General features: G+C 43.5%; 1 protein-coding gene across 1 annotated transcript in view; it reads right to left on the bottom strand.

Annotated features, from left to right (window-relative positions):
- ALK (ALK receptor tyrosine kinase) overlaps positions 1 to 20890 on the bottom strand; it is a 665036-nt gene that overhangs the window by 421763 nt on the left and 222383 nt on the right. The window contains 1 exon segment of the mRNA XM_056852389.1: positions 2652 to 2810. Within this exon segment, the coding sequence (XP_056708367.1) occupies positions 2652 to 2810 (159 nt within the window).

Genomic DNA, 20890 nt, shown 5'->3' on the forward strand with positions numbered 1-20890 from the left:
ATCCCTGAGTACCTTCCATTCAGGGAGTCAAGTTGTCAAGTGCAAAGACCTGAGCTTTCTCAAAGGCTGCTCCCCTTTTGCATCCCCCTACCCCCTGGCTCTGAAGGTTCTGCAAAGGTCATTGGCTTCAAAGAATCTTTGAATAACTAGGGTAGGAATTACCTCTGGTTCTTAGTTTGCCAAAGTTCAGTTTTTACTCTTTTCATGTATTACTGTCAGTTTAGTAAATTTTGATTTATTGTATATTGAAATGGCTTTAGCATTGTTGAAAACCACTTTGATGAATGGGGAAAGACAGGTAACTCAATCAAAAAGTGAGATTCCCCCCTCCCCTTTATATCCAATTGTTCTGCCCTCAAGGACCTCGAACTGGCAGGCATTTCATTCCCAGGAGGCTCCTTTCCAGGCAGTGACCAGATCCAGACCTACTTAGTTTCAGCAAGACAGGTGATCATGTGCATTTCAGCCATCACACGCACCGTCTCAAAAGCTTTCGTGGAGCATAAATTAAGAATATTGTTCCAAAGACCTTCACAATGTTTATCATTTGATAATCCAGTGTGGAATCATTTAAATATTATTCCATCCAGCGGCTTTCATGCTGCATGTGGTTATACCTGGACATTTAAAGATTCCCCCCACACACCTACCCAGAAGTCTTGGAAAGACTATAAAGCCTTCATTCCTGCTGTTGTTTCTTGACTCACTGGTAATGAATATGGCCTGAGTGACTTCTCTTTGTGACTTGCATGCCGGTTGGCATTTGCAACCTGAGTAAGGTTGACAAGGATGAGCCTAACCCTGCAAACTCTCTGAAGGGGGCTGCGCTCACTGATTATTTACTTCTCGTACTCATGATGATCCGTGAATGGAGCTGAAATGGGGAGGCAGCTAATTGGAATTGCATTTGCGGGAAACAAACAGTGGGGGCTGAAATTACTGTGCCTAATTATTTCAGATCGAAACAGACCACACACAATATCTCTGTGCCAAACAGCTGTAATTAAAATGATTTAAAATAGAATAGAAAAATGCTGGCTGAAAGCAAAATTGTCAAGAGGTCTTTTGTAGGAATAAAAGGAAACTGTCAGCTGTGAATCATAAGACCGCGGTTTCACTGGAGAAGCCCTGCCAAGGTTCATCTCACTAGAGAGAAATTATTAATGGTTATAATTAATTTGCTTGTTTGACTCCATGGTTTGCATGTAGTTCTCTGCAGTCCTCCAGAAATATACTGCCCCCCACCCCCTGTTAAGGCAAACAGCTTACAATGTTTGCAGGAATAATCTTCCAACACCTATCTTCTCCTTAATTTAAACTTATGGCTAATCAGAAATGTAGCACCAATTATATTCCATCCATGTGATCAACACTGAGCTTGAATCAGATATGATTGTGTAAAGAGTCTTACGGATGAATTGGTATTGCAGCAATCCACATAGCTGTCATGTGCTACATGAGTATTGCAGAAATCAGTTCACTTGCCACACAAGAGAACATTGAAAGAATTGGAGCAATCATGGGCAAAGCTCAATGACAGGTGTGGGAAGGAAATTTGGGGGCAGTGCTGTCACATAAGTAAAGCAGTTATTAAAGATAATACTGAATCACCTTGGTAATGAATCTACTTTGAAAAGCTTTATAAGGTTGAATGTTGTTTCTTGGCCTACAACCTCTCCAACAAAACCAAAAAACACAGCCACAAAGAAGTAGAATGGTTGTATCATGTTCCTGTTCTGGTTAGAAATCCATAACATATTTAAGGACAGCAAAGGTTTCTGAAATTTTAGAGGGAACTCAAATGCTTCTGCTGTTTATGAGGTGACTGAAATGATAGGCTGGATATTTGAAGCTTTCTTCACATATTCTTCCCTCTTTTAAGAGCTGTCAATTGGAACATAGCTCTTACATAATAAGGACAACTTGTCAAGAGATTGTCTAAATCAGTGGTTCCCAAACCTTTCAGGCCACCGACCCTTTGGTTCCACAAACTCAACCCCAGCGCCCCCTACCCTGTCCTATAAAAAGCACTATTCAAAATAGGGGTTTGCATGACTCACTAAAGAAGATAATAACAATAACTTTTCAAAACAGTAACAATTAATTGCACATCTATTCAAAATCACATTAAAACATTTTAGTTGCAATTTATTCAACAAAACTGATGAACTTGATCCAATGGTACCAGCTCTTCAAAGTCTGGAAAAAATTCAGATAGTTTCCACCAAATTTGCCACCATGGTGCCATAGCTTGATCTATTGTAAATTAGTGAACAACACAGTTGAAGGGGCCCATCTCTGGCACCCCCTGCTGTCCCCTTGCCTCTTAGTATCCCCCTAGGTAATCCCACCCCCCAGGGGGTGGTCCTGCCCACTTTGGGAACTAAATCCGCTCATAAACACATCAGTTCTGATCTGGGATGGATTATTAAATTGCAGTTAAAGTACAATGCACTAAAGGAAAATCTGCATTATTTTTAGTGAACAAGCTAAGCTTGCTGCCAGCCCATCAGAGCAACCATACTGTATCTGCCCCAATACTTGTTGAGATGCACAAGATGGCTGCGGTTGAAATTCAACCCCTACTGAAGTTAATGTAACTTTCACCATTGCATTCAGTGGGTACAGGTTGTCACAGCATTAACTCTTACCTTCCGTTGACTCTTCTGAGTAATCCCTCTCTGGACCTTCTGAAAGATGGAGCTGTGAGAGCTCATCTGCACTCATTCTGTTCCAGGACCGGTTATGGCCCTCTCTCAATGGTGGAGAATATTCTAGATCACAAGGTAATTCAAAATTGCAGTCAAAAACTGGAAATAGAAAAAAAACAAAACAGAAAGCCATGTAAGGGTTGAGCAAATTATAACTGTTCTGCTGGGCAAATTACTCCCTTTGTCTCCCCCCCACTTTCATATTAGGAAAACACCGGATCTGTGTTTTGTCAGTATGACTCAACTTCAGTAGGCACTGCAAAAGAAGCTACTTTTGTATGACCAGAAATTATAAGACCTAAGAAGGATCCTTTCTTGTCTTCCTCCAAGGATCCCAAAGCAGCATGTATGGTTCTCTTTGCCTCCATATTTATCATCATGAGGTTAGGTTGAGAGACAAACTGTGAAATTTGTGGCAATGTATGCATTTGTGGGCCATCCTAACCTGGATGGCCCTGATTAGTACTTAGATGGATGCGAGGCCACCAAGGAATTCCAAGGTCACTATGTAGAGGAAGGCAATGGCAAACCATCTTTGTTAGTCTCTTGCCTTGAAAGCCCTTGTTGGGGTTGTGATAAGGCAGCTGTGACTTGATGGCACTTTATGCACACACCATGGATTTGAACCACCTCTCCATTTTCACAGCCATACACAGCCAACTAGTACACACTACTGATTAACATGAAAGAAGCTGAAGCAGCAGTCAGGAAAGAATGTGGACAACAATATGTCTGTCATCTCAAAGCACATAACTCTTGATGTTCTGTTTTGTCTCCAGTGCGCATATATATAAACAGCAACAAAGTAGCAAGACAAGAGGAATGCAAGGTGAGAGACAATGGGAGCAATATTAAGCAGGTTCAGGCAGAAGAAATCCCCCCTTATTCAGTGGGACTCAGTCTCGGAAAAGTGTTCTTAGGATAGCAGCCTTTGAAAGGCGATTGTGCTGCTTAAGGCCAAACTAAGAACATAAGAAAAAGAAAAGCCATGCTGGATCAGGCCAAGGCCCAAGTCCAGAAGTCTGTTCACACAGTTGCCAGCCAGGTGTCTCTAGGAAGCCCACAAACAAGACAACTGCAGCAGCATTATCCTGCCTGTGTTTCACAGCACCTAATATAACAGGCATGCTCCTCTGATATTGGAGAGAAAAGGTATGTGTCTTGACTAGTATCCATTTTGACTAGTAGACATGGATAGTCCTATCCTCCATGAATATGTCCACTCCCCTCTTAAAACCTTCAAAGTTGGCTGCCATCACCACATCCTGGGGCAGGGAGTTCCACAGCTAGTGTCTGACCCATGGACACTGGCATTTTGAAGCAGAACTCAGCCCATTTAAAAATGCTTTCAAGGGCCTGATCCTGATTAGGTCTGCAGCATGAAAGACCACAAGGACTTGTGTCCCCTCCCCTGTGTCCCAGCCTTTGCTTTTTCAAGTGTCAAAGCAGGCTTTCTCAGAAGTTGAAAAGACATGCAGGGGGAAGGGGGGAAGAGCTTCAAGTCCTGCCATGCTGTGGGCCCCATCAGAATCAGGCACTTGCAGCATCTTTAAAAGGCCTGAGTTCAGCTCTGAAATGGCGGCAGCAGCCATGGGTCAGACACAGTAACATCTAGTTTGGCCCAAAGGTGAAGCATGTTGTGATCGTTATCAATGATTAAATTAGCTAGCTAAAGAGTAAGGGTTGTGGGTCTTTACTTGAAATGTGGATGGGGGATTGATTCTGCTTAAGTCATTTTCTTGTAGCTCAGTTATATTTGCCCTCAGTGTATAGTTGGCTTAGAAATATCAGACCTTTAGAGGGGGAAAAACTGCTGCTATTTGGAGATTTTCATTAGCATCTCCTTTTTCAGGTCTTGAGTGGAGATTAACCCAAATAATTGGTTGACACTAGCCAAACCAGCCAAGACATTTTAAAAACTTCAATTAGATTCTCTATTAAAAATCTCATTTCTTTCCCACCTGCATAGATTTATGGTCTTCACCCCCATCCTCTTGGAGGCAATGGAGGCATCATACCTTGCCCTCTCTCGGACCTATTTCAGATAATTCACCTGTTTAATGATGAAGTGAAATTATCAACCCTTTTAATATATCTCATTCTACTGTTTTAATATATATATTGTTATCTTCTTGGCATTTTGAGCACTGGGTTCATACCAAACACAGGAGATGACAAACTCAGAGTACCAATTCATAATGTATCATAAGCAAGGAGATACATGTAGTTCTCATAAGCATTATCATGTAAGTAGCTATCGAGTACGCTCCATGTAGTAGGATATTCTTTGACATCACTCATTTGTCTATGTTTTTTTGTTTTTGTTGAGCATATAAGAAATGGCTAGAGAGAGAGAGAGAGAGCTGATTTGAAGCCCATTTCCATACTCAACAAAGTATACTCCTGTTGTTACATATATTTAATATGATATACGTACAAGAGGAATATATTTAATTGAGTATGGAAAATTAGACAGTTACCCCATTTCCACATAATTGGCTTTTCTCCACTGTGATTTCTATCCTTGTACACCCATAAATGTTCACGCCTGTCATTAAAAATCTCTCTCTCCTTCCTTTTCAACTTTGTTTATGTATAACAACTAAGATTATATACTAGTACACAGTGTATTGAACAAGTGACTCTGTATACATTGCACAGATATATGGAATGATGAAATCACCAGTAGTGCCACCTGATTTCTGAATCATTGAATCCTATGACAATAATAAGATAGAGGAAACACCCCACTTCCTGCTCTGTGCTCAGTAAATTGAACTTAGAATGGGATTTCAAATATGATAAGTTCACCCTTGGGAGATGCTTCATTTGCTGGGTATAACATCAAAATGATTTGTTTAATTAAAAGCTGAAATAAAACTGAGATTAGGCACCCAGTTCAGTGTAAATGCACATCATACATATGGTATCTAACCTCATCTATAAACTGCCTTTGACTTGTAATTGTCTGCTCCTGCTGTTTATTGGCTGCTGCAAAAAAAATGTGCCATAGCAAACCTACAATTTTTGCTAGCATTTGTGAATGGCTGCTCACTAACAATTAGCAAAATAAACTGGGAAATAATTTCTAGTGCACGTACATCTTTGCTACACCTTCCATTTCTGTCTTTACCTGCAGTTACTATTTAGCTTGTAAAATATATATTCTGCTATGGCTTTTGGAGTTTTTAAATATTTAAATAAATGCCACCTTTTTCTTTTAAAAAATCTGAAGCTGTAGAGGAAAGTAATTAAATTTAATAGAACCTGGAGAGATATTCCTTTTATATGCCACTACCGAAAGAAACGACCAGATATGGAGGGTTAGGAAGAAGCAACTGTGCATACTCAGTAGCTTTTTGCAATGAGATTTTTGAAAGATTTATATCTGTATATGTTTATGCAGCAGCTGTATGGGCACTGTGGATCATAAAGGAGTTGCTAAGGTCCGTTGAATCACAAATCTACTTTTTACATTCATGCTAGGAACTAAAACTCTTTCCAGCCCAAGTCACTGAGCGTTTAGGAAACCGCTTACAGGAATGAAGGAAACGGTCACAGATGACCACGATATATCAAAGCAATGAATTGGTGTCATAAATAGAACTTGTATTGGGATAAAGAAGTTTTAATCAAATTAAGGGTGCAATCTTAAATATAACTCATACAGGTAAAAAGCACTCTCTCACACACAATGAAGATGGTGTTTATGATTGAGCTGCCATGGTAAGAGTGTGTACAACATAGTGGTTGTACAGCTTTTACAACTTCTGGTGGGGGCGGGGGAAGGCCAATATCACAAATTAGCATTGGATGGAAATATAGTCATGCTGTATAATCCAATAAAACAATATTCACAAAATGAGAAGGAGAAAGAGAGGTGTTTTTTTATATGCCGACTTTCTCTACCACTTAAGGGTAAATCAAACCGGCTTACAATCACCTTCCCTTCCCCTCCCCACAACAGACACCCTGTGAGGTAGGTGGGGCTGAGAGAGCTCTAAGAGAGCTGTGACTAGACCAAGGTCACCCAGCTGGCTTCATGTGTAGGAGTGGAGAAACAAATCCAGTTCAACAGATTAGTATCTGCCCGCTCATGTGGAGGAGCAGGAAATCAAATCCGGTTCTCCAAATCAGAGTCCACCACTCCAATACTATAGCATAGTGTTTTTGAAAAGCTGCTGGTGGTGGAATGTGCCATCAAGTCAAAGCTGACTCATGGCAACCCCATAGGGTTTTCAAAGCAAGAGATGATCAGAGATGATTTGCCACTACCTGCCTCTGTAGCAACCTCGTATGTAAGCAAACGGGTTGCCAATCTCCCAGACTGGTCATGGCAACCCCAACAGATGCATGACACCACCTTTCCAGACATGACGGCCAGCCTGAATCAACACTGAAAGGGCTCCTATCCTGTCCCGTGAAACAGGCAGCCAAGGAACCACGGCCAGGTCAACCCCTCCTGTGAACCAGAGGGAATCAATTTTCCTGTGCGCCCGTTCCAGCAGAAGCCATTTTGCAAGGAATTGTCAAGCACGTAATCGTCGCCAATTCCCCCCCTCTCCCCGCATCATCTGCATGATTGATGGCCCATCGGAAAGCATCGAGATAGCAGTAACGAAGGATCACTCCTCTGGCTATGCAAAGCGACCCGCCCCGGACCCACCTGTACACGTCTTTGTTCCAGCTCGTTAATCCCATCTACGATCAACTCCCGGTCCTCCCGGAATTGCGCAAATCATTAGGAGTAGAATAGTTTGTCTCAATTGCCCTTTTTGCCCCACCCCGGCAAAATAGTGTTATTGTCACCTTTTGTTTCACAACGGGAACCACGAAGGGGTAATCTCATCAACCCGCCCCCAGAAAAATAGTTTAACTGGGGTCTCCTTAGTCCATACCTTACCTTAGGTCTTCCCCTTGCATACTTGCTGTCACTCTGTTGGTTTGGGTTTTGCACAGCCTGACCATGCTCTCCTCCCACCTCATTGGTTGAGTCCTGGGAACCCCTCTTCTTCTCCCCGCTTTCTCAGTATCTTAGCCCACAGAACCCCGGACGGCTCCGCTTCTGGACCAGGTGCAGTATTACCCGTCTTCAGAGGGCCTGCCACATTGGCAAACGTCTCTATACTACTCTCTTTAATTCCTAGGCTCTGTGTGTTGTTGTGTACATGTTATTTGAGTGTCTGTGTACATACGAGTAATAAGTAAATCCTCAAAACTAAAACCATTGACTCCGCTTTATTCTTTGAGTCACGGTTTGGACTCCCATAGACACAGGTTAGATCCTGCAGGTTATGTCCAGTGACGGTTATTGAATGCTAATTCCCCCATATAATAATTCTTACCCAAGCATTTTGGCTAACACGTACTTCCTTGGTGGTCTCCCATGCAAGGACCAACCAAGGTCAACCCAGCTTAGCAGCCAACATCTGACAAGACTGGGCTATCCTGCACCAGCCAAGTCAGGTCTGAAAAGCTGTCTAACCACATATATACGAGGTCCATAGTGTTTGGAATGGGATCCTGAGCATAACATAGTTGCTATATTTAGATTGGATGGGCACTATATTATTTAATTGGCTGTCCCAGTCTATAAGAACTCTGTTGGGAAACAAGAAGCCTGGGAATCATGAACATCTGGATGCTGTCTTTTCTGATGAATGCAGTATGTTGCCCACATAAATATTGTGTACATGTTACTCAAGACCTTAGCAGAAGGAGCAAAATTGGGTTTATAATTCACCCCAGACACCCACAAGTGTACCTCCACAAAGGCTTGCACAAATACAAACAGTGGAGACAATACTAAGAGATTTTTTTATTACAGAAAGACCATCTAAATAAATATTCATAGCTGTGCATTAGGGAGGAGATAGTGCTTAAATTGCTTTCTTGGGAGAAGAACTCTGCTCAGTGAGCACTGGGACCTCTATTAATACCAACTAACCTCCATATACTTAATTTATAAGGCCTATAAGCTTTTTAAATTCATGATAGGGAAGTGACACATTGTTTTTACAACCAATAATTGCAAAAGCAAAGCCAGTTCCTAAAGCTTTCCCAGGACAAGTTTCCAGAAGAGGTAAATCCTGCTTCTAGGCTCCTCCCATTGCAGGACTTGTCTATATTTGCAAAAATCCCACTAGCTTGTTACTTATCTTTTCAGATCTATAGAAGAAACCAGATGTGGGGGAAAATGGGACATTAGAAGATCCTTCCAGGATTTTATTTATTGTTTTTCTCCTGGCATTCCTCCAAGCTGCTCAGAACCCCTAACATGGAACCCCATTTTGTGTGTGTTAAGTGCCGTCAAGTTGCTTCCGACTCACGGCAACCCTATCAATCAATGTCCTCCAAAGCATCCTATCCTTAACAGCCTTGCTCGGATCTTACAAATTGAGGGCCATGGCTTCTTTTATAGAATCAATCCATCTCTTGTTGGGTCGTCCTCTTTTCTTGGGTCTTCCTCTTTTCCTGCTGCTTGCAACTTTTTCTAGCATGATTGTCTTTCCCCCTATTTTACTTTCACAATATAAGTGATCTAAGTTAGGATGAGAGGTGGCCTGAGGTCATTTAGTGGACAGTGGATGCAAGATGTATTGCTGCGTCAGTCACACCAGCCACTTAGCTACACTAGACCAGTTAATTCTGAACAAAATCAAAGGTCGATCTTGTCCAGCAGCTTACTTTCTACAGTGGCTCACCGGTTGTTATATCTTACAACTTTCTCAAACATGTCTTTTTTTTTAGCCATCTAATACTTTCTTACAACAATGTGGAATGCACTCTATTACTCCTGCTAGTAGCCTGACAGCATGCACTCCTTGCTCATGCTATGTACTGGGAAGCCAACCAGCAAGACACGTCAAAGCAGGTACTTCTGCAAAACATGTATTCTACTATACAGACTACATAGCTTGTCCTAGCACTGCATGTTTTCTCCTGACAGTTGTAGTATGTCAATGAAAATCAGCACGGGTTCAACCTGCAAGTGAATGTGAGCAGTGGACCCTGAACGGTGCACAGAACCTTATCGCTTCAGCTCTGCAATGGATGCGAGGGTGCAGAGCAATGTCCAGATGTGCGTTGACCTCAGTGAGCGATTATGTTTTTAACAAGTACTTTGCCTTCCCTTGAGACTGCATATCAGAGACCTTATAAAACCCTGTACATTCTATATAAGATTGTGTATCTGCTTGGTTGTTGCTTTTTAGTAGATCTTCTATGATTTCTCCCTCCACTCCACTATTTTAGAAAAAATCACTCATCCCAACTTAGTGTTAATACTGACTTGCTGATACAAATACCTTGTGCGTAAATTTCTTCAAGTATAGAAATCTTGGAGGCTGTGCACAGCTGCTCACCCAACCCTAACCTCCATAAGTTCAATGTACCATTTGCATAGGTGCAAATGCTTATATTGCTGAATGCATGTTAGCCTTTCTAGACTCCAGCATGTGTGCGCTTGCACATACATACACACGCAAACCCATATCATGCAATTGGGCTGGACCTGGTGGCTGGCACCGCACAACTGGGCCAAAGTTTTCCCAGGTAGAGGCTGCTAGGGTAGAGAAGAAGGGAAAACTGAAGTCAGATAAAGGTAGGTTGGCTGGAAATTGGGAAAGAGAGAAGGAAGCAGGAAAAGGGGAGAGGCTATGGGGGATTTCAGGGAAGTAAAAGAGAAACTAGTGGAGGAAGAGAAAATAAGATGTCCCCCACAAGTCCTTGCAGATCCCCCTCTTGTTAATATGCCGCATGAATGTCTTCTCAGGACTTACATAAATGGCAACCCTTTTGCAACATCAGTTCAAAATAGTTCTCTTCTTGCATGCAGTCATTAATCATTTTAACACAATAATTAAAATCTGATGTTATACTTACAAGAACAAAATTATGTAGCCATTTGAAATGCTTCCTGTCTTAGGAAATTACCAAAATAATTAAGAAAGTTATCACATTTAAAATTAACTTAACTTGATTGAAATTAATAATGGGTGACTCTTAAAATATAAAACAAATATCATAGCTTAATACTACACATAACTTGACCAGCATTTCATGTCTGTCAGTCTGAGGGTGCTTTACATGTCAAGACATAAGCTTAAGGAAGTCAGGAGTTGCCAAAATAGTCCCATCTACTTCAAGTGGCAGCAGCTTTCCAGGATATCCTTACTAGCCCTGTTACAGACCTAAGGTCTTTTTAACTGTAGATGCCAGCGATGGACCACAGACCTTCTAAATTATTTACCACTGAGCCATGGGCTCAGCTTTGTTTCAGGAAAAAGCGCTCAGTGTGTCAATTGAATATTATCTTAGCATGTGAATAAAAAATACTCTGCATGTATATAAACATATCAGCTAAAGGGTGATGCTTTCGACAAGGCACCTCGCCAAAGGTTCCTGAGTAAATTCAGCAGTCATAGGATAAGAGGGCAGATTCTCTTATGAATTAATAATTGTTTCAATGGCAGGAAGGAAAGAGTAGGAATAAATGAACACTTCTCAAAATGGAGGGAGGTACGCAGTGGGGTCCTGCAAGGATTGGTACTGGGGTCAATACTAGTTAATTTGTTCACAAATAAATTGGAACTAGGGGTAAGCAGTGTAGTGGCCAGTTATTCAGGATGGTGAAAACTACAGAAGACTGTGAAGAACTCCAGGAGGATCTACACAAGTTGGCAACAATGTGACAAATAAAGTTCAGTCTAGATAAGTGTAAGGTGAGGCACACTGGAACAAAAAATCCCATCTTCAAGTATAGGCTAATGGGATCTGAACTTGCTGAGACCGCATTATACTCCCAGGAAAGGCGGCTTTGTGTATTGGAGGGCCACAGAGGTCTGATTCCAAATCATCTGAAAGAATGGAGACTACATAGCCATCAATTAATCTGATGTTTCAAAATACTGCCTTCTACAACTTTGAGTATGAAACTTGCAACAGATTATGGAATAGGGAACCTCTGGAGCTCCAAGAGAGAGTTGGAGGGAAAATATATCACAATGGAAAAGTTTAAAAAAACGTTTACATCATGCAATGCAAATTGACATTTGCAAAGATCAATGCTTGTGGCAAGTACTCATACCAGATGTCATGTCACCAGCTGTAATGTGGTAAATTGCATCATCTAGACCAGGCCCATGTGACCTGTCCAGGAAAAAAGCTGTTCTCCTTCTAAATGGGCTCTGTTTGCACTCAGTGACATCAGCATACTGCCTGATCTGATAGGCTATGTTTCACTACATGATCACTGATTGGCTGGAATCACTCGAGATGGGATAAAGTAGAAAAAAGATGATAAAGTAGCAAAAGAAACAGTCAAAGGTCATTGCAAATAGCTGTAAATATCCACAAGAACATAGAATGAAAGGCTGTGTTTAGGAGGATGTAGCCTATTGAAGTACCTTTGGACATCAGTCCTGCATATTTACACTCAGGTTTCCTTTTCCAGGATTACAGACAAGATATGGTCAATATATTATAGAGGCACTCAGATTCAGTCTCTTTTGATAAACATAAAATTGGAAAATAGTCAAGGATTATCTAGTCCAACTTCCTGGTTGATACAGGGCATTCCTGTTAACAGCATTCTTGACTAATGGCTCTCCGGTTTCTGTGTAAAAACAACTCTCTAGCAAAGAACAGACTATAACCCCCAAAGACAATGTGTTCTACTGTTGAACATCTCTTATCACATTGAAGTCCTCAACAAACCTTGCTTTACCGGTATTTATCCAAACATGCTGTTCCTCTGACAGAATGTCATTTCTGTATGTGGAATACGAGGCAACAATTTTTGCTGATTCTCCCCATCTCATGGCAGCCCCTCACTTTGTCCCCTGTACTGTTCCAGAGGATCAGCTGACCCCTAGGAACAGAATTCCAGGGGGCTCACTGGGTTGCAGTAGGAGGGGAAATGGAAAAGTCCTGCCCAGCAAAGTCCATGGATGGCTGGATACATGCCATTGTAATCTGAATCCACTAATCCTACATGTACCCTCAGGTGTAACAGTAAACAACCCTCTACCTTCTTCTGAGTGACAGTCCCTCACATATCTGAAGACTGCTGTAATATCTCTCCTTAATAGTATCTTATGTAAATTGTACATACCAGTTCCTTGGAAGCTTTTGTCATAAGATTTCATATCCGGGTTCTGATCCTCCTTGTTGCCCTATATGGATCCCATTCTATGGAACCCTTTCTAATGTTCAAAAATGAATACAATACTCAATGAGATCTAACCAGTGCACAACAGAGCAGAACTTTTTATGACTTGGAAACTATACTTCCATTAAGAGTCTTTTCACAGCAAAATCACACAGCTGGCTCATATTCAGACTGTGATCCCTGGAACTTTTTCATCTTTCCATGCTACCCAGCCCAGTGTCTCTCATCCTCTGCTTGCTCATTTTATTTTCTCTATTTATATTCCTATTAAACTTCATTTTATTAATCGAATCCCAATTTTCCATCCAACAAAGATATTCTTGAACATTATTTCTGTGTTCTAAGGCGTTAACTACTCATCTCAATTTTGTATTATTTGCAATGTAATAAGAATTCCCTCCATACTTTCATCCAAATCATTAATAAAGATGTTAAATAGTATCAGCTCCAGGACACAGCCTTGCTGTACACTACTCAAAACCTCTCTCCAGTTTGATGAATAGGCATTAATAAACACACTTTGAGTATAGTTCTTCAATCATCTGTCAGTCCACCTAATAACAGCATAATCTAATCCACACTTTATCAGCTTTCCAACTAAATATCATGAGGGACCTTGTCAAGCACTTTACTGAGGTTGAGATATATTACTTCCACAGAATTGCTGTGGTCTACTAAACCAGCAACTCAATCAAAAAAGGGAATATGATTAGTCTGTCCTAACATGCTTGCCAAATCCATGCTGCTGTCTAGTAATCACTGTATTGCTTTCTAGACCAGGGCAGGCAGCTCTCAGTATATGTGTCAAACAACATCACACCAGACCATTGTACTTGGCACACAAGCCCCATTCTCCACACAAGTGACCAAGGTGAACACCTAATGTGGCAGCAACACTGTGGTCCAGCTTGCTTGCAGTGTATACACATAAAGCTGCCTTATCCTGAATCAGACCGTTGGTCCATCGAGGTCAGTACTGTCTACTCAGACTAGCAGCAGCTCTCCAAGGTCTGAGGCAGAGGTCTTTCACATCATCTACTACCTGATCCCTTTAACTGGAGATGTCAAAGACTGAAGCTTGGACCTTCTTCACAGAAGCAGATAGATCCTCTACCTCTGAGCCATGGCCACTCCCAACTCTTGTTTCTCAGTCCACATTTCTATGCTGGTACATCAACATTGCCATGGGTAGATACTGTAGGTTTTTTTGGAATTCAGTCCCAAAAGATTCTAGATGCTTACTATTGTAGAGGCTTACTGGTTGATTATTTTATAATCTGCTCTACCATCTTTCCAGTTATCAATGTTAGGTCACATGACCAATAATTTTCTGAGTCTTCATTTTTAGTTTTTTTATAAGATCGCAGCTCATTTGCCCATCAGACACCTCATCATTTCTGAAGAATTTTCAAAAATCATAGGCAAAGTTCTGAAAGAACATTCACAAGTTCCTTTAATAGCCTAACATGTAGGTCATCTGGCTCTGGAGACTTTTTATCTATCTTGGGCTGCCAACTCTAAGTGGGCTGGAACCTTTGCTATATTTTGCTCATGCAATACTTCTACTTATGCAAGTATCCTGCAAATTTCTACCCATGTCTCCCTTTCACCAGAGACCCCTTGCAGCCTCTCCCCTTCTGTTCTTGTGATTCTGTTAACTCCCAGAAGCAGGGTGCTGCAGCAATGTGGAGGCAAGAAAGTTCTTGTTGCATTCACAGTACTTAGCATCGAACCCAATTCCCCTAAATTTTGAGCTATCTACCTACAACTATTCTTGATAACTGTGAGCTCTTGACCCATCAAACCAGAAATCACCACAGAGACAATCAGATTCCAAGCAGATGGCTTTACTGCTCAAATAGGCAATACAGTGCATGGAAGGCAAGATGACAGCTATGCCTTGTCTTGCCCATTATTTGGAAATATAAGGCAGAGAAACGGCGGGAGATTACAAAGCATAAACAGAGCATTATTTCCCAGGAGTGGCGTTCCCAGGCTTTGGTATGTGTAGCCGTCCTTGAGTCTGGACGGTTCAGCAGAGAAACGAAAGGAAACATCTAAACCGAGATAACAGCCTGACATCCTGCTCCCCTTAAGTCCCCCTCCCATCCGGCAAGGGGGCTGGTCTGTCCGGGTAGGCATTGTGAAAGGCGTTGACGAGTTTGGGGGCGGAGACATCCCGCGCGCGTACCCACTCGTCATAGGCAGGGGGGAAGTGTTTCCAGCGGATCAGGTATTGCAAGGCCCCATGGTGTATGCGGGAATCCAGGATTTTGGAGACTTCGAAATGTTCCTCCCCCCCCACCATTATGGGTTGTTCAGGAGGCGGCTCCGGGTGCCATTGTGGGGAAGCAACATGGGGCTTTAGAAGGCTGACATGGAAAACGGGGTGCACACGCCTCAGAGTTTTGGGGAGAGACAGTTCCACCGTGACAGGATTTATGAGGCGGGTGATGGGAAATGGGCCAATGTATCTAGCACTGAGCTTATGGCAAGGACGGGTGGAGCGCAGGTTCTTGGTGGAAAGGTATACCAGGTCACCCACTTGCAGGTCCATATTTGGGGAACGATGCTTGTCAGCCTGCGCCTTGTATTTGCGCTTGGCTCGGTCCAGGTTGCTAATCAGCCAGGGCCATGTTGTACGGAGGGTGTGAGCCCATGAGGCAATGTCGGCATCCCCCTCCCCCTCTGATCCTTCTACAGGGGTGATAGGACCGAAGTCCTGTCCATACACCGCATAAAACGGGCTGAAACCTGTGGATTGATGTACAGCATTATTGTAGGCATATTCTGCAAAAGGCAACAGTTCTACCCAGTCATCTTGGTGGTAATTGACATAACAGCGCAAATAACATTCGAGTACAGCATTGACACGTTCAGTTTGACCATCCGTTTGGGGATAGTATGCACTAGACAACCCTTGTTCCACCCCCACCAATTTGAAAAAAACTTTCCAAAACTTAGCAACGAAACTATTTCCGCGGTCGCAGATTATCTTGCGCGGAAACGAATGTAGTCTAAAGACATGTGACACGAAGAGGCGGGCCAACTTCTGAGCGGAGGGGATCCCTGCACATGGAACCAAATGTATTTGCTTAGAAAATAAGTCAGTGATAACCCATAACACAGTTTTTCCCCCGCTGAGAGGGAGATCCGTCATAAAATCCATAGCAATCACTTCCCAGGGTTTGCTGGGTATTTCAAGTGGTTGCAGTAGTCCTGGGGGTTTGTCTTGAGATCGTTTGACTGTGGCGCAAACAGGACAGCTGCGAATGAAAGAGTCAATGTCAGAACGCATTCCCCCCCACCAGAACTGCCTGCGCAACAGGTGAAGGGTCTTTAGGAACCCAAAGTGTCCAGCTGTTTTTACTCCATGAGCCAAATGTAAGACTTCTTTTCGGAGCGTTTTGGGCACGTATAATTTCGAGTCTTTGTACCAACAACCTCCTCGTTCGATTACATCGGGAGGCAGGGTTTGAGCGGAGCGTTCCATTAGGCATTGTGCCCGAAGGGAATTTAAGAAAGACTCGGAGATGGGAACCCCCCCTTTTTTACGGTGGAAGCAGGAGCAGATATGGGGGTCGAGGGGGAAGCGCTTACGTGCGGTGGTGCGCTGACTGCAGGCGGCTTGGCGGCCGGTTGGGTTGGAGGAGTTGGTGCGTCGGCCACTGCGTGCTTCCGTTGTGGGGGCAGTGTTTGGGATCGGGTTTGTACAGCCAGCACGGGTAGGGCTTCTCTTTGCGCGGGCGTAAATAAAGAGTCTGTTGGCCAATCGAGTTTCACCGGGTACTGAGGCAGTCGGGAAAGAGCATCTGTGAGAACGTTTTGTTTTCCAGGGACATGCTTCAGGACGAAACGAAACTGAGCAAAGAAATCCACCCAACGCTGTTGTTTCACGGACAATTTATGGGTCCCCGTGAGGGCAGCTAGATTTTTGTGATCGGTCCAGACTTCAAAGGGTACTTTAGATCCCTCCAGGAATTGTCGCCACAGAGTAAGTGCATGGTGAACGGCCGATGCTTCTTTCTCCCAAATGGGCCAGTTCAATTGGGAGTGCGCAAACTTCTTTGAGAAGTAAGCACAAGGGTGAAGGAGACCCTCTGGTCCTCTCTGGAGAAGGGCCCCTCCCATAGCCACGTCGGAGGCATCGACTTGCACAATGAACATTTGATTCGGTCTGGGTGCCGTAGCACGGGCTCCGAAGTGAAAAGGCGTTTGAGGGCTACAAAAGCGGCCTGGCATTGATCGGTCCACAGTATCTTAACGGAGGGTAACGTAGCCGAGCTTCCTTTACCCTTTGTTTTCAGCAGGTCGGTGATGGGCAGCGCCACTTGGGCGAAGTTAGGGATGAACCCGCGATAGAAATTAGCAAAACCTAGAAACTGTTGTACTTGTTTGCGGTTGGAGGGAGGGGTCCAATCGAGGACGGATTGGACCTTGGCCGGGTCCATGCTAAGGCCATGGTGGGAGATTATATATCCCAAGAACGTTATTTTGCTCTGATGAAATTCGCATTTAGCCAATTTTGCAAAGAGTTGGTGATTGCGCAGGCGCTGCAGAACTTCTCGGACCAGAGCGACATGCTCATCCATGGTTTTTGAATAAATAAGAAAGTCATCTAAATAAACCACCACCCCGCGGTACAGTAAATCGTGGAGAATTTCGTTGATGAGTTGCATGAAGACCCCCGGGGCCCCTTTTAACCCGAAAGGCATCACAAGGAATTCAAACATTCCAAAACAGCTAGAGAAGGCAGTGAGGGGTTCGTCTCCCTCGCGGATACGGACGCGGTAGTAGGCTTCTACTAAGTCCAACTTGGAGAATATACGTCCCTCCTGCAACTGCCCCATAATATCTGAAATCAGCGGTATAGGGTAGGCGTTGGCTTGGGTAACTGCATTGAGCTTTCGGAAGTCGATGCATAGGCGCAGGTTGCCCTCCTTTTTTCGGACGAAAAATGCGGGGGCTGAGTTGGGAGCATTCGATGGGCGAATGAACCCTCTGGCAAGGTTTTTGTCCAAAAAGTCCCGTAGTACAGTGCGCTCGGAAGCGCTCATAGGGTAAATATTACTCTTGGTTAATGTGCAGTCCTTCACCACCTCAATTGTACAGTCAGTGGCCCGGTGGGGGGGTAAGGCATCACATTCTTTAATGTTAAAGACATCCGCAAAGTCCTGGTATACATCAGGTAGGGACGGCGGTGATGGGACATCGGAGGTTAATGCTGGAGCGGGTGGAGACAGCACCACAACTTGCTGTCGGTGCTGATCGCATTTGGGGTTGGCAAAGGAGATAGTGTTCGTCTCCCAGTCTATACTGGGACTATGACCTTTAATCCAGTTAATTCCCAGGACCACTTCAAATCGGATAGGGGCTATGGTAAAGTCTATTTGCTCCCAGTGGGAGCCAATACCCATCGCCACCCTGTAGTGCGATGATCAACTGGGCCCCCTTTGAAATGGCTTCCGTCCATTTGGGCAAATTGGACGGGGGCTGGTAAAGCCTCGGATTTGACTTTGAGTGCTGCAAAAGTGGCCTCATTGATTAGAGTGCGACCGCAACCAGAGTCAATGAATGCCTTAACGGGTAGTTGGGGACCACCTTTATAGTGTTGTAAAACTGCGTCCACATAAACGGTGGTTTCCACTTCCTTCACCTTGGTGGGAGCTTTCGGTTTAGCAGGAGATTCTGCAGGGGTCTATGGAGACGCTCCACTCACCACAGACCAGAGCCGTTTTTTGACAAATCAAGGGGGGTTTCCAGGTTCAAAGCTGGAGGATCCCATGGGTTCTCTTCGTCAGAAGAAGGAGAGTTGTCCCCCAATGGGGCATTTGTAATCCGGGACCCGGCGGGGTCACTCGATGTAGGAAGGTTAGATGAGTCCTCAACGTGAAGTGCAGAGGGTGTGGGTCTCCACGGCGCTGCGCTACGGGTGGCCGCGGTGCCTCTGCGTTGAGGTCGTCCTCGAGCTCGGGTTGCCATGCTGGGGTGAAAGGGTTCAGGGTGATGTGGGCAGACTGCCGCAAAGTGGCCCAGTTCCCCACAAGTGAGGCAAGCTCCTCTTTGAAACCGTGTTTCGCGATCCTGGGGTGGACACGCGGGCTTCCGTGGATTGGGGAGCGGTGCCTTGGGCTGGGGTTTTTGGACGCTTTTCTCCTTGTTTCTTTGGCGGACAAGGGAAATAAAGCGCCGGCGGCTTTCCACCTCCTCGGCTAATAGAATCCAATCCTCGAGGGTGTCGGGATCACCCCGCATATACGACCAGTTCAGAATGTCAGCGTGTAAGGCTTCCCTGAAATGGTGAATTAGGGTGGCTTCGGGCCAGCCCACAATTCTGCTTACTAGTCTCTGGAATTCATCGGCAAACTCTCGAACTGAGTAGAGCCTTGTCTTAGTTGTAGAAGCTCCGCTTTGGCTCGTTCCCCCAGAAAGGGATCCTCAAACCTCCTCCGTAAGGCAGTCATGAAATTGTTGAGGGAACGGATAGAGCGGGATCGGGTGTCGAACTGGAGGACCATCCAGTCGGCTGCTTTACCTGTCAAAAGGGAAGCCACATAGCGAACCCGGCTGTCCTCTGTAGGGAAGAACTGTCCTTGTTCTCGCATATAGCTGTCTACCTGATGCAAGAAACAGGGCAGGGTTTCGAGCCCCAAATGATCAGCCACTCCTTTACTGTAAACAACATATGCATAAATTTCTAAATAAATCCATAAACTCAGACCAAATGCCGTGATATTTCACATTTGTTTCTTGTCTATTAAAAGCAACTCTTTCTTTCACTGCAAGGTCTAACATTACTTCAGTCCATATTTGGATATGTTATAGCTATTGCTTTCCTGTTTTGAAGAATTATTCATTCAACTACTACCAAGACCAGTAGTAGCCTTGTCCTTTGAAGACGTTCCTGGAAGAAGGACTATATTCCAATACTGCAACAAGAGGATTAAGATCCAGTGAACATTATAGTGTAAAATTAATTTATTAATTTCTAATCAAAATGACATGATTATCGGACATGCCCATAATATGAATTTGAATATTCAGTTATTTGTTTCAGCTCTGTTGTAGTTTCTTAGTTAGAAGTCTGTGATCAAGTTTCAAATAAAGATGTGTATGTTTTGGTGCTGATTCTATAGAAGTAAAAAAATAGCAATCTGTTGGGGAGTTCCAAAGTTGCAACTGCATTTGGGGCATCTTACAGCATCTTTGATCATTCTCAGCTCATCCATAAGTACTTAAGGAACCTTCCTCCAATTTGTGCAACTAAATTAGTTTTTTAAAAAAATGTTTCTCATATTTCATTTCCTAATGGAATTGTTTGCAATTCAGCCTTTAGAACCTAAAATGTGAAATGGTCCTTATCTGTCTTTGAAGGCTGGAATTCAAATCACTGAAACCCGTGAGAAATCATCATTCAATGAAAATAAACATACAAAGAAAGAGGCTGGAACAGTTTCATTAATCATTTGTTTAGTAAGACAGCTCATGGGGAAAAAATAGCCAGCACAACTCTCATTTCCATTCTGTTGTCTGTAAGAAAGCAGATTAGGTAAACCCAGCTATGGTGCTGCCCTCTAAAACAGAAATATTTGCCCACAAAGTCATACCTGCAAGAAGGTGATGTTGGTTAAACTGCATAGCCAATGGAAATTTTATTTCAGTTAGACTGAATTGCTGTGTATGGAGGATGACAACTGCTTTGTGGTAGTCCAGGTTCTTAGGTCTGCTAATATAGTATCCTGTATTGTATTACACAGAGAGGTTCTAGCATTAACCTCTTTGAACAGCTGATGAAGGAAACAGCACAATGAGGGAAAACATATGGAATGTCTCTCAGAGGAAAGGCTAATGGGAGATAAGGGACATCCCAAGCCTTGTTTGAGACATGGAATCAGATTGCTTCACACACACACACACACACACACACATATTTATATATATGTAAAATGTGTGTGTGTGTGTGTGTGTGTGTGAACCAATCTGATTCCATGCCAAACACGGTTTGGGA

This window comes from Euleptes europaea, chromosome 7 (assembly GCF_029931775.1).
Source record: "Euleptes europaea isolate rEulEur1 chromosome 7, rEulEur1.hap1, whole genome shotgun sequence".
NCBI lineage: Eukaryota > Metazoa > Chordata > Lepidosauria > Squamata > Sphaerodactylidae > Euleptes > Euleptes europaea.